General features: G+C 41.0%; 1 protein-coding gene across 1 annotated transcript; it reads right to left on the bottom strand.

Annotated features, from left to right (window-relative positions):
- Window positions 1–3,307: 3,307 nt before the first annotated feature.
- Window positions 3,308–13,892, bottom strand: nfil3 (nuclear factor, interleukin 3 regulated). Its single transcript, XM_054756488.1, has 2 exons — window positions 13,699–13,892; window positions 3,308–7,859 (listed from the first exon to the last, which is right to left on the bottom strand). The coding sequence occupies exon 2, from the start codon at window positions 7,761–7,763 to the stop codon at window positions 6,567–6,569; it is 1,197 nt and encodes a 398-aa protein (XP_054612463.1). The 5' UTR covers window positions 7,764–7,859; window positions 13,699–13,892; the 3' UTR covers window positions 3,308–6,566.
- Between the last annotated feature and the right edge of the window lie 361 nt (window positions 13,893–14,253).

Consider the following 14,253-nt stretch of genomic DNA (forward strand, 5'->3'; position numbering starts at 1 on the left):
ATGCAAATATCTATTTAGAAGCTACTTTTATGCCATGTCATGCAATCATTTGTTTTTTAGTGCACGTAAACGTTGCGACTTATGTATGATTCTTTGAAATACCTAGAATATGCTTTATTTTTGTATTTGTCAAAGTTATGAAAGAATGATTTAAATGTATTCATGTCATCTGATCTGCTTTTTGCTGCCTATTTGTGCAGGAGATCGTCATGCAGGTGGCCCATGTGCCTGTTCTTCCACATGACTGACATTTCATGCTGCAATGCATTTGTCACATTTACATGGGTGAAACCATCATGGAACATTAAAAAGTTTTGGAGGTTGTCAGCAAAGCCCTCATTGTCCCTGCAATGGCCAACGAGAGCCATCTCCCAAAGGACGTGTGTGCGGTGAGGCTGGTCCAGCAGGCCCGGGCTGAAGATCAGGAGAAGCAGGAGGTGCAGCAGCAACCCCAGCCTGGACTCTCTGGGAAGTGGAAGCGGTGCTGCTTATGCCCGCAGCAAAAAAGGCTGATCAACCAGTGCGCTAAGTGCGGAAGGCCTGTTGTGTAAAGGCCATCTGAAGATGGTCTGTGACCAGTGTTGCAAATCATAACTTAGTTCAGTTTGGTATCCATTGTTCTGTTGTGTTGATGGTTTGTGTTTTTTTGCCATGTCATTTCACCTGTTACCTGTTAATGGTAAACTCTTGCTATAAAAAAACAGGGGTTCTCTTGACAAAAAGGGCATAAAACAACAACAAAAAACATAAAAATAGAAATTTTACATGGAGAATAGGACTGGACACAAAGGCAACAATGCATATATTATACAATTACAAAAAGTGTTTGTCCCCCTTGTCACACTTTAATGTTTCAGATCATCCAACAAATTTAAATACTTGTCAATGATAACTGAATATAAAATACAGTTTTTAAATGAAACCTTTTACTATTAACGGGGAAAAAAATCCAAACCTACATGGCCCTGTGTGAAAAATGTATTGCCCTCCCGTTAAAACATACCTTAACTGCAATTAATTGAGATCTATCAGTCTGAAAAAGGTTATAAAACCATTTCTAAAGCTTTGGGACCCCAGCAAACCACAGTGAGAGCCATTATCCACAAATGGTGAAAACATGGAACAGTGGTGAACCTTGTGGCTGTCCAACCAAAATTACCCCAAGAGCGCAGCGACGACTCATGAAAGAGGTCACAAAAGACCCGACGACAACATCCAAAAAAACTGCAAGCCTCACTTAAGGTTAGTGTTCATGACTCCCCATAAGAAAGACACTGGGCCTGCATGGCAGGGTTACAAGATGAAAACCTTAGTTGAACAAAAAGAACATTAAGGCTCGTCTCAATTTTGCCAGAAAACATCTTGATGATCCCCAAGACATTTCGAGACAAAAGTTGAACTTTTTGGAAGGTGTGTGTTCCATTACATCTATAAAAGTTACACTGCATTTCAGAATATGAACATCATACCAGCAGTAAAATATGGTGGTGGTAGTGTGATGGTCTGGGGCTGTTTTGTTGCTTCAGGACCTGGAAGACTTGCTGTGATAAATGAATTCTGCTGGCTACCAAAAAATCCTGAGTGACAATGCCAGGCCATCTCTTCATGACGTTAAGCTGAAACAAGTTTGGGTTCTGCAGCAGGACAATGATCCAAAACACACCAGCAAGTCCACCTCTGAATGGCTGAAGAAAAACAAAATGAAGACTTTGGAGTGGCCTAGTCCAAGTCCTGACCTGAATCCTATTGAGATGCTGTGGCATGACCTTAAAAAGGCGCTTCATGCTGGAAAACCCTCCAATGTGGCTGAATGACAACAATTCTGCAAAGATGAGTGGGCCAAAATTCCTCCACAGCGCTGTAAGAGACTCTTTGCTAGTTATCGCAAATGCTTGATTGCAGTTGTTGCTGCTAAGGGGGCCCAACCACTTATTAGGTTTAGGGGGCAATCTCTTTTTCACACAAGGCCATGTAGGTTTGGATTTTTTTTCCCTTAATAATAAAATATTTCATTTAAAAACTGCATTTTCTGTTTAGTTGTGTTGTAGTTGACTAATATTTAAATTTGTTTGATGATCTGAAACATTTAAGTGTGACAAACATGCAAAAAAATAAATTTTTCACACTTTTTCCACACCACTGTATATAATACAAATTCTATTTATTTTATTTCAAAATATATTTAATTTGGGTAATGTTTTAAATATTTTTCTTAAACTTCTATGTATATTATTATGTGTATACAGTAGCTAATGGTGGCCTATGATTTTGGCACCATACTGTTTTGTCAGATATTTATTTGGCATGAAATTTCACCCTGCTGAGATACATTTGAGCTAGGGAGAGGAAGATAATATCAAATGTTAAAGTGGGTATGGCAGCGCCCACATATTTATTTATTTTTAATCACGTGTGGAATGTGGCAACAAAACAGGCCATTGAAACAAAGTCCTGTTGAATGAAATGATGGCACCAAAGCATCAAGATCAAGACAGCATGTAAATACTGTAACATTCCAGAGACAAGCTCTTGATCTAATGTGAAATGCACGACATGGACGTGTACTCACACTAAAGCATTTGAACCCTGCCTGACATGTACGTCCATCCCTTTTTCCAACCCCCATCTGGCATGACACTGCTCTACAAGCAAACCTATTATGTATGGAATATATCAATAAATACAAAGCGTTTATTTCTAATTTGCAAGTCTTTTATACAATGGGAAAATAAGCATTGGCTCTCCTGCAACTTACAAAATCAGCAGGGGATCAAATACTTATTTTCTCCCTGTAACCGGTAAGCTAAGGCTAAAAATGTTTTATCGGATTAATTTTGAATTATTTAAATGTAATTAATTGCAATTAATTCATCATTTTATTGACCGTTGTATGACACAAAAATGTTATAGAAAGAAATGGTCACTGAGTACAGTGAAGGACTTCAGCAATGTAGTGCTATACAGGTATTAAAAAGGAAATGGTCAAGCACTAGGACCAAGTGGAAAATTGCCACTCAAACTGAAGCCTGTTTCCCTTTAGCCTGCCCACAAGCTCATCGATTGGCTCAGCCGTTTATATGCCAGTGTAATTGGTCGTCCCTGCTCTTATTAGATATGCTTCTATAAGCAGCAGTGTTTTGCTAGTTAGCCAGGAGTTGTGTTCGTCTGCCCCTGCCAGCTAACCTTTGTAACGTTTGTTCTGCCTGGTCCTGTTAGCTAGATGGATTTTAATATGATTTAACACAGTGTAACATTGGAGTCTATGCCGGTGTGTCCCCCACCTCTGAAATCACAGTTTCTTCCATGATTGAATCCAAAATCTTTATTCAGGCTAGCACTTACACAAATTAGTGCAATTTTTAACAAAGTGCAATAACAGGAATATTATTTCATGCATTGTGCCCAAGCACGGACCAAATGGTGTAACGTGAGTACGCCTTATCATGTGCTTACCAACTCAAGTGGCAAATACTGCGCTGTCTTGTTCACAATGTCGCTTGAAATGATTACAAATAACAAAAGCATTAAAAAAATATTCTTACAAAGCAGAGGTGTACTACAGTGAGTGTCTCCACACAATGTAAAGCTGTCACAACATTCTTGCACAAAACAACATTTAAAAAAAAGAATACTACATTATGGATTCCAGTTTTAAGGCAAAATGGTTGACAAAGTTTGATGGTGGAAGGACTACTTAAAATTAAAGCACAACAATGCATTGTGAAAGCAGGTGAATAACGACTGGCAGGAGCCAGTGACAACAGTAACGTGATTGAATACAATGAAAAGAAAAGCTCCACAAACAATCGACATCTGTGTCACTTCTCAAATGATCAGCGGGTATGATGTGTATTACTGACACGATTGTACCTCGTTATGCTCGACAGTCGTGCTTTTTATTGTTTTTTTTCCCCTGCTTTGCAGGCAGTTTTGTCTGGCGGCTGGGGGCGAAGCAATGAGGCAGATGGATGCATTTGGCAGTTAGTATACAACTCACAAACCCTGCATCCATATTACGAAGATAATGATTCCTCATGGTTGACCTGAGTCATCTATTCAGTGCCACTACTTTCATGTTCCCTTGTTTGCTCGCTTGCTACTCGCTTCCACGCTTAAATCTGGTTTCCAGTTTTTTCTATGTTCAGTCCTTTTTCTGGTTCGGTTTTGGGTGTTACCGTCTCCAGCATCTCCAGCTTTAAGCTAATGTACTGTTCTTTTGGACACAGCTATTTCTAATTATTTGTTTCTAGATTTTCACCGCAGCTCGGCCTGTTGGTTTTTGTTTGCACTTGCTCATACTGCCGTATAGCTTTTAAATAAACTGTGTTGTACAACATTTCACGACTCACGAAAAAAGGCACATTTAATCTGATAGTTGATTTGCTACAGTTAAGAAAAGTACACGATACACAGGTCCAATTAGTGCTGTGAAATTGTACGTTAGATCATAGAAATACAGTTAACTATCCTAAAACTTTGTCAAAGCGTTGTGTCCGTGTTGTCATAGTAACTGCTTAATATCAGAAGAACGTCAGCTAAAAGCTCACCCAAACCAATTCTACGGAAACTTAAATCTGCTGTATGTTGCCGATAGGCGGCTGCCTAGATTGTACTGCAAACACATTGCACGCTCTTCCTGCTTCGTGCAAGTAATGGTCCGCCCCTAGCGCACACTTAGGGCTCGATCCACAGTCCACCCAATGAGAGTTAAGAACGCAAGGCATCGAGCTAAAAGCCCGAGCTGCCAACTCGATGTCTGGCGCGTCTTTATAAGGCGTCAGGGAGTGCGGTTTACACCACCAGAGGCAATCACAGTGAGGAGAAGGAACGTATTTCCCCCGCTCAATTGTGGCGGAATCTCATCATAAACACTACCTCGCCCCGTCCCGAACTACTGTAAACATGTCGAGATGGCTACCTGAAACACCCGCAAAAGTTGCAAAAAAACCTTTGAACCTCCTCTCTTATGGCGTGAATGGAAGCTAGCTGTTAGCTTAGTTTAACAGAGAATGGCTGTGTGTGTGCGACTCAGTTTGTATCAGTGTGTTTACACAGTGTTGTGTTTTACCTCTTGTTAATTCAAACGAGTATTTTACGCAGCCTGTTGAAATCGTGTACGTTCTGCGTGAAATGATGAGAGGCACGTTTATTCTTGCTCCCAGCTCGTCTTAACCGTCAGCAGACATTCTCAACACACAAACCACACTTCTGGCCTTCAAAGTAAGAGCAGTTTGCTGAGGATTTTATGTGTGAAGAGGATGACATCCCATTAGAAAAGTCAGCCAAGCCACATCTGTTTCTGAAATACTGTCCAAATTGGCCAATGATGTATTGCATCAATAAATGCAAGGATTTTTGCATTACACACTCTATGCTAGCAAAATAAGTGTCAAAATTTTTTGTTTTTTTTTAAAAAACAAATTTTGAAAAATTAAAATGGGACAAAAAATGGAATTTGGGAAAATCAAATGAATTTCACTGGGCCATAGAACGTTACCACAGCACAACAAGAGCATGACTGACAATTGCTGGTCGCTTCTCTGGGGCTGCTTTTGAGCATGTGCTCGTGCTATGGATGTGTGCATGTTTACCACACAGATGTGAGCGATCACTCATCTTTTGCAGGTTATCCCCTAATTGTGAAAAATAGACATTGTTTGTTCATTTAAACCAGGCAATCTCAACTGGTGGGTCTCGGGTCTTTCCCTGGGCATAAAAAAAAAGAGCAAAAAATAAAAGGTAAATTACAATCACATTATTTGTCTCTGCTATTTGGTTGCTGTGCTGCCACCTGGTGCTTGCCATGTTTATGGGCAACTTTGTCAAGCTTGAGCGGGAGTGGAAGAACATCAGTCTGACACACAGCTACAGATATCTGCTGGAGAAGAGCGCGCCATAAAGAGAGAGACAGCGTCTCACCGCTGCAGCTCACGTTGTGCTGAGGGGCGGAATTCTGCCTACAATGAAGACTGCTCACATTCCCAAGTTAGCAGCCTGTAGGCGGCCACGCAACCGTTGCCAACAGTCCCTTTAAATGCAAGATATTTCAGAAGTTTGCACTGAAACATTCCTGCAATCTAAACCAGCTGAGAACCACTGGTTTAAAACAGTATTGGTAACATACGCTGGCTACTGGTGTTCTTATCATTTTTCCAAAAACCGTATCTCTGACGAATGTGGGGAAACCAGCAAGCAGAGAGCGCCATCATTCCTCTCTACGGCTAAAACTCGCTGAACCAGCATCTTTATTTAGTCTTAACCAGTCAGTCATAAAGATACGTACATTTTAGTCTGTACTTTCATACCAACGTTATCCATGTACACCTTGTACATTCAAATATCATTCTCTTTTTCTAACAGGGTGTGACAGGTGAAATTAGCATGGTGTTTGGGTTTTGAAACTATGGAAGTGTTTTCTTTGAAAATGCACAGCGAGCAAAACGGTGCTGAATAGGCAAATAAGTGAACATGCAAATGGTGGAGCGGTTATTCAGACAGGTTTGATTTTGATAAGGACTCCTTGTGACGAGTGGGGGTTTTCATCAACTTCACCGCAGACCCTCGTCCTACATTGTTGCAGAGTCCACTACATCGTCTCCAGGTGGTTTGCCAAAAAAACCCTGCATTTTTCTGCTACCAAAGCTGTGCTCCTGAAGGGTTTCTGTGCTGCTTCCATGCCAGTGCTCAGACCGCTGGGTCCAGTCTTGCATGTTGGTGACCTGTTCCGACAAAGGACACAGCGAGGGCTGGGAGTGTTCAGAGATTTCCCGAGAGGCCCGATAGCATCCTTCCTCTGAAATGTTGACGGGAGAGGAGAACTTTGCTGAGGACTCGTACTCTGGGTCGATGGCTTCTACTTTAATTTGGACGGGCTTGGCTTTGAGTCGCAGTTTGTGGGGCAGAGCTGATGACCAGGCTTCTGGTACTTTGTGCGTGGCTACAGACCCAAGAAGCGTGACTGACCCTTTGGGTACCTGCTGCTCATCCTCACCATCAGATGATTTGCTCACAGCTCCATCATCTGAGCTTCTGGGAGAGTTACTGGATGACCTTGTGATCTGCAGAAAGGAAGCAGGTTGGGTGTAAACTCCGGACAAAGGGCTGGCCATGTACTTCTTGAGGAGTTCATAGGGACTGCTTCCATCTTGTGTAAAGCTGGCATTCTCTGCGGTTTCCTGTTTGACCGCCGTGGAGCCGCACATGCTAGTACTACCCTGGGGTGCAGTACATGCTTTGGATATGCTTGGTGAATGTTTGATGACTGAGATGCAGCTGCTCCGCAGGTGCTGATGCTCTGAATCCCTGCTGAAGGAACTTCGGTTAGCACTGGTCATGGAAAATTCCTGATAATGGTTGCTGCTTGTGGTGGTCGATAACTTTTGGAATTCTTGCACATATGCCGCTGAACTCAACAGGCCAAACTTGAGCTTGAGTGACAGCAGCTCAGCTTTGAGGGAGGCATTCTCCTCCCCGAGGGCCATCAGCTTGTTTTCAAGCACCATGTCGTTGATACGCCGCTTCTCCCTCGACCGTTTGGCCGCCTCGTTGTTTTTGCGGCGCCTCTCCCAATAAAGGGTGTCCTTCTTCTCGTCGGGGATAAACTCCCTTTTCCTGCGACAGGCAGTTTTAGCCTTGAATGGCATAGCAGAGACATGGTTACCCGTCAGGTCTCTGTTAGCCCCTTCTAAGGCCAGATCCAGCAGCAGGGCATGGCCTCCACGATAGGGCTGACTGCAGTCGACCTCTTGCTTGACTGATTGCATATTTAAGTTTCCTCAGGTGTATTTAAATGTTCACATAATGCTGATATTTTCTAAAGATACCTTCCACGAGGGATTATCGACTGCTCTTCACAAAACCTGTGGAATAACCGAAAGAGAAAATCAATTGTCACGTGTATCTACTTGAAAGCATTAATAATTGTAGCCATTTAAACATTAATAAGCAGCTTCAACCCCTAAGAATCCAGAGTCATTTAAAGTAAAATGATGGTGGAAATGCCACATACCAAGTGGAACACATTTCAGAGTTCCCGCTCTTTCGCTGACATCCATTAGCTGCTAGTGCCGGCCGCTAGCTAGAACACCGAACATCTTTGGATTAATTTCAAGAAAGGTGGAAGCAGAATTCACCCAGTGTTTGATTGTTCACCCACTAATAAGGAACGTGATCTGGGTTTCATTCCGTCATGAAGCAGGTTAGTTTTACCCTACTGATGATCTGTTGTTGCAATAGTCATCATTGCTTGACCAGCCAGACCAACAAAGGCAAATGTGGTAACTTGTCTGCCTTGTAACTTGATTGCTTTGAAATGTTGAGCTCGGAGTGTTGAAAACACTGTTCTCAGTCTGAAATGTTTTACGATTACCATTGTTATGACCGTGTGAGTATGGGATTGTTTACTTTTCCAAGCTAAAACAGCATTTTCATTGCACTCATGAGGCAAGTACTTCTATTGTTTCTATTGTATCTGTGTTTGGAAGAGATGTGTCATTATTTAAGGGGCTTTGCACTATTTATTTATTTTGTATTATTAATTGGACAGAAGGTTAAGACTTGTGTTTTTTCATTATTATATTTGGATGGATGGATGGATGAATATTCAACCAGACTTAGTTTGGTGGCTGCGCTTCCATTTCAAACAACATTAAGACATGTTAAAACTTAAATGTTCCAAATCCAAATGTAACAGGTATAAACATATAGATATAAAATACAGAATGTAAAATATTGATCCCATCAAAGAATAAGCTTGTCTTTTTTTTGGTCTGTGTCTAAACAATATACGTATACATTTGACATGTTATTCCGTTGACTTTATTTTTGCCAGTGCCTTACAGCATGCTTGGGGATATGATGTGCTCTTTTTACACACTAGAAAATACTGTAAGAATGGCACTTTCATATCATTGGCATCTTTATTTTATAATGTAGGATTAACGTCTACATCAACAAACACTATAACGGTTCACATGGATGTATTGAACACTTTCGGTTCTGCGTGTTCGGTTCGTTCCACTTGCGTACCTTTTCAGTTATATTTTATGCTATTTTTCTCATTAAATTTATTACTAGAGTGATCTAAGCGCTTCACGCGGAACTAAAGTCCTGCAAATTCCCGCACGGATGCCTCTGAGTGTCGGACACTACTGGCTGAGGGGGAGGAACGCTATTAGCTTGCAGGCGTGACAAATGGTGGCAAATGCAAGCAAGAATCGGCAAGCAATCTCACTACAGTCTCCTGTTTGGGAACACCTTGGCTTCCCTGTTAAAATTCCGAATGAACAAAGGCAAATGGATAAATCCAAAGTTGTGTGTCAACATTGTTCAACAAAGACCGCGTATGCTGCAGGAAACACGTCTAACATGTTAGCGCACTTAAAACCACGTCAACTAGCAGTGACTGTTACATCTACAAGAAAGAAACCAGCTAAGTGCAAACACGGATAACTTCAGCATACAAACAACCTCTAGCAAGCAACTGTGACCGGGCCAAAGCAGTCACACATGGTATTGGACTTTATATAGCCACGAGATTACGTCCGTATTCAGTTGTTGAGAGCGCTGGCTTTAAGTACAGTCATGGCAAAAATGATTAGACCACCCTTGTTTCTTCAGTTTCTTGTTCATTTTAATGCCATACAACTACAAATACCTTTGTTTGGACAAATATAAAAATGACAACAAAAATAGCTCATAAGAGGTTTTTTTGGCAGTACAATGCTATAGCTATTCATGTAACAACTTAAGTGATTTTGGTTATCATCAAGAAAACCAAGGAAGGTGCTAGAATATCAGCTCTTACATTCAACTCTTATGAGCTATATTTGTTAGCATCATTACATTTGTCAAAACAAATGTACCTTGAGTTGTATCAGGCATTAAAATGGATCAATAAACTGAAGAAACAAGTGTGGTCTAATCATTTTTTCCATGACTGTGTATGATTAAAGTTCTTGAACCTTGCTACGAAATACCATCACGTCCTCACTTTAGCCAGAAAGTTATACCAGCACTTTATGAAAAAGCTAAAAGTGATGTCATTAAAGAGTTATCACATGTGTCCGCTATTTCACTTACGACAGATGGTTGGACTTCACGTGCAACAGAGAGCTATTTAACTGTAACTGTTCATTACATTTTGCCACAAAGTTTAAACACAACTGTTTATTCTTTTTTTTTTTATTTTCCCATTTAAAAAAAACCTGTATCTCTTTTATTTATTTAAAAAAAAGTTCTGTTTGAATTTTTTTTTTTTTATAATTTTTTTTTAAAGTAATTTCTTTCTCCTTTTTTGGACCGAAAATTAACCGAGCCGAGCATTTCAAGATACTGAACCGAACCAAAATTATATTTTAGCATACCATTGCACTCCTATTGATCGTAGAATTGAATCGAATCATATCTGTTAAAGGTTTTCTTACAATATCGAATACCAATATACAGTATGTACAGTACATGCTACTCTGTTTTATTATCTGAAGTTGGTCAAACATTCAAGCATCACTGTGATTCTCAGTTTCTTCTTTAGAAGTGGAAAAGTACCGTGAGTGGACTGAGAGGAAGCGGTTGAGATGAAGAAGCACCTGGTGTGCGAGACACGACCAGGGCTGTCCCCTCACATGCATGGGCTCAGGGCAGCTACAGGCAATTCAAGGACGAAAAGCACATTCCACGATCATGTGCTCACAGCCTCTTCCTCCACGGTCCACTACCGGAACTAGCTGTGACTAATATCGAAACTTAACTTACCACGTCCATCTATGTATTACCACGCCCATTTATGTCAATAAAAAGAAGCAGGAGAGTGTGGTCCGTTAGAGTGTTGCAGTGTGGCACGGACGCTCTCTCCTTGCGCAAGAAAATCTCAAGTCTTGTAGTCTGTGGGTCATTTTGTTAATTCCTCGGTTGGGGGCAAGTTCTCTTGACAGTATCGCTCATTCTGTATTTAAAAAATACATAGTTTTTGACTCATATCGTAACCTGTGTATCTAGATTGAAATCAAATCGTCTATCACAAAGAGTGTAAATCTCTTTGTGATAGACGTTGTTCAGTGGAGAGTAAACGGTTCATACCACTTATCCTCGACTCCTGTCTCGCTCAAATCAAATGTCCACATTAGGTGACCCTTGATGCAATTAATATGTTGACCGACAACGGTGACAACATCGCGACCGTACCGGCATCGCTCAATGCTAACGAGGCAGCTAAAACACAGCACATGCCTGTGTTTTCAACACATCGAAGCCCAGTTCAGACTCCGAGGAAAAACACAGGACGCGACAAAGTATTTCCACATAGTGGCCGCGCTAGACCTCCACTTTCTCTCATAGTGCATGAATGGTATGACGAACAATTTTAGTAGTGGTTTTGAAACCGCACCTTTTTCATACCGTGGTATACCTTGAAACTGGTAACTGGCCCATGCCTATCCGGTTTTATTGGTAAGAATTGGTCGTTCGCCTATCCCCCAAAATTAAGCAAATCGCTGCCGATCGATCAGCCAATATTGCGATGTGAAGAGAGAGCTGAGCTGGAAGGCAAAGCTCTCAATTTGCCGGCCCATCTGCATTCCTAACCTCACCTATGGTCATGACCTTCGGGTAGTGACCAAAATAGTAAGGTCGCAGATACAAGCGGACAACATTACTTTCCTCCGTATGGTGGCTGGACTCACCCTACTAAGAGATAGGGTGAGGAGCTGAGGGTGGTGCATTTCACATGGAGACGAGCCAGGTGAGGTGAGGCGTTCCGGACATACCCAGCCGGGAGGTGGCCCCGGATACACCTAAAACACGCTGTGAGGATAACAGTATCAAAGCTACCGGAAAAGTTCAATATTATTATAACATTATTGCAACTGTTTGAGAGTTTGTGTGCATGTGCAGGCGCACATGTAAGGGTGGGTGTGTGTGTGTGTGTGTGTGTGTGTGTGTGTGTGTGTGTGTGTACGTGTGTCTTTGGGGGTATACGGCAAAAGTGGCTCAACAAACCCAGGCTTTGTGCTCAAGGTGCAACACGACAAAACCCAGCATCCACAATCAGACTTAATTGGTCCCGCAACCGTGGTTATCAACGTACTTTGTCAAGTCCGGTTTTCGGCTTGGTGCTAAGTGCATGTTCACATGAAAGGGGGCGTTTGACGTCATTTTATTCTACTTCCGCTGAAAAGTGAAGCGATCCCAGCCAGTGTATTGTGCAAAAGATGAGTACGTAATAATTATTATTATATGGAGGAGTTCCCAAAAATAATGACTGCTAAAAGCAACACTGTTGCCGCCAATACAGGAAGGGAGGACTGTTGGCATGCCAGCATGCAGCTTGTGAACGCGCAAGTTAACATTGATTACAAAAACTATACCCTACTAATATTTTTATTTATCTACGCTCAACATTACACAACTTTGACATATTAACACTTATCCATTTAAAAATAAATACATTGGAGCAACAACTTTTGCTTTTGACGTTATAAATTCATAAAATATTTTCATCTGCTGTATCTCGTTGCGACCACTAAATGGGAGTTTTTTGCGTGTGACGTGTTTTGTGGCGACTTTTAAAATTGTTTTCCTTTTTATAATAAAAACGGTGTTTTAACGCGGTTGATTGATGCCTCAGAGTGTTTATTCCTCCAGCAAATATTGTAATATAAGAAGACTAACAGGCTCAGTACTCACGCAAGGACCCCTATGACATTTACATCTGCTACCATTCATTTTTAATATTTCATGTTGCATTTTATTTCTGGTGCTCTAGCGTATTCTCTCGGCTGAAAATCTCTCACGGAAATGGATAATATCATCAGGGTATGCTCATCAGGAGTGCACACAAGTTGAATTAAAGGGATAAAATTGTATGCAAATTAATACAATTTACTTTGTGTGTTGAAATCCTATTTGTTGACAAAGTAATGGAATCTGAGATGACTCTGATGGAATTAAACTACATTTTTCGGAGCGCAAACTTTCAAACACGGACCAATTTAACCCGAACACATCACGAAGGAAGTCTCCAGCGCTCACTCTTTCGACCGTCTTGAGTGCAATATCCGGGTACTGACAGCACACTTGTGAAGCTATGTTTGCCTGTCTGCCATCAACAAACCCATTAGTTTAGTGTTTGAACACATCAGTATCACTAGCAAGACCATCGCCGCCATGTTAGCAGACTGTATGAAGACAATGTGAGCATTGTTACGACACAGCATTGCCTTACTTACTTGTTGGGACACTGGCGGATGATTCTTCATCTACGCCCTAAAAAGTCCACTTGTTGTTTTAGTGTGTAATAAGTGTAAATAAAACGTTGCCAGAGATCAACTTCCGGCGACATCTTGTGAGATTGTGACACCGTCAGTTGTGTCGCAATCAGCAAACTACCCAGTCTCTGCTAACAAGGCCTACGTGACTTATATATATATATATATATATATATATATATATATATGTATATGACATCAAAACATATTCTCTTGTATATGTTCGCACAAGAAATACCAATACGACTGCATTTATAACAAAATACTTGACGATACCGCACCTACTTGGATTACCTTAAACTGCCGCTCGGCTAATGCGCCACCTTTAATATAATACAGATATGTCTAACTTTAAATTATGACAGTTAAAGGAAAAATGCCTTTTCTTAGAAGACTTGGAAAGGATGAAATGATGATTAGCTAAGCTAGTACTCACATTTCCACTTTGTCTTCTCGTTTGATGGACGACGAAATGGCAGGAAGTGTCCTGAGCGAATTAGTTATGCATTCATCACCACAAAATGTCAAGAAATATTTGAGTCCATTAATTTTTGACGAAAGGAAAATAATTTCCTCTTTGTTTTTTGCTTCCAGTATGGCTCCTGACTCATGGATGTGTGTTAGTAGGTCAGTAGTGAAGTGCGTTGGCACGTCGGGGTTAATTGACAGTAGCCTCGGCCAATCACATCGCTGAATTTGACAAACTCCAGCCAATGATTTCTGTGCAGACTTGTGGACTCCGAAAGGATATGACGTCACTCATAATGCGACACACCTTCATGCGCATTCTAATACCGATTTGGACTTTTGTCTGTTTTCGTTTTTATTTGTATTATTTGTTACTCTTCAGTAGTGATCTTCACAATAAAATAAATAACCGTAAATCTGATTTTGTTGTGTTGCTTATAATGTTAATGTTACATTGTTGATATAATTACGTCAGTAGATCCAGAACCACCAGCGAATGGCGGAAATCAGCGAGTAATTGATA

The sequence above is a fragment of the Dunckerocampus dactyliophorus genome, chromosome 17, assembly GCF_027744805.1.
Source record: "Dunckerocampus dactyliophorus isolate RoL2022-P2 chromosome 17, RoL_Ddac_1.1, whole genome shotgun sequence".
Taxonomy (NCBI): domain Eukaryota; kingdom Metazoa; phylum Chordata; class Actinopteri; order Syngnathiformes; family Syngnathidae; genus Dunckerocampus; species Dunckerocampus dactyliophorus.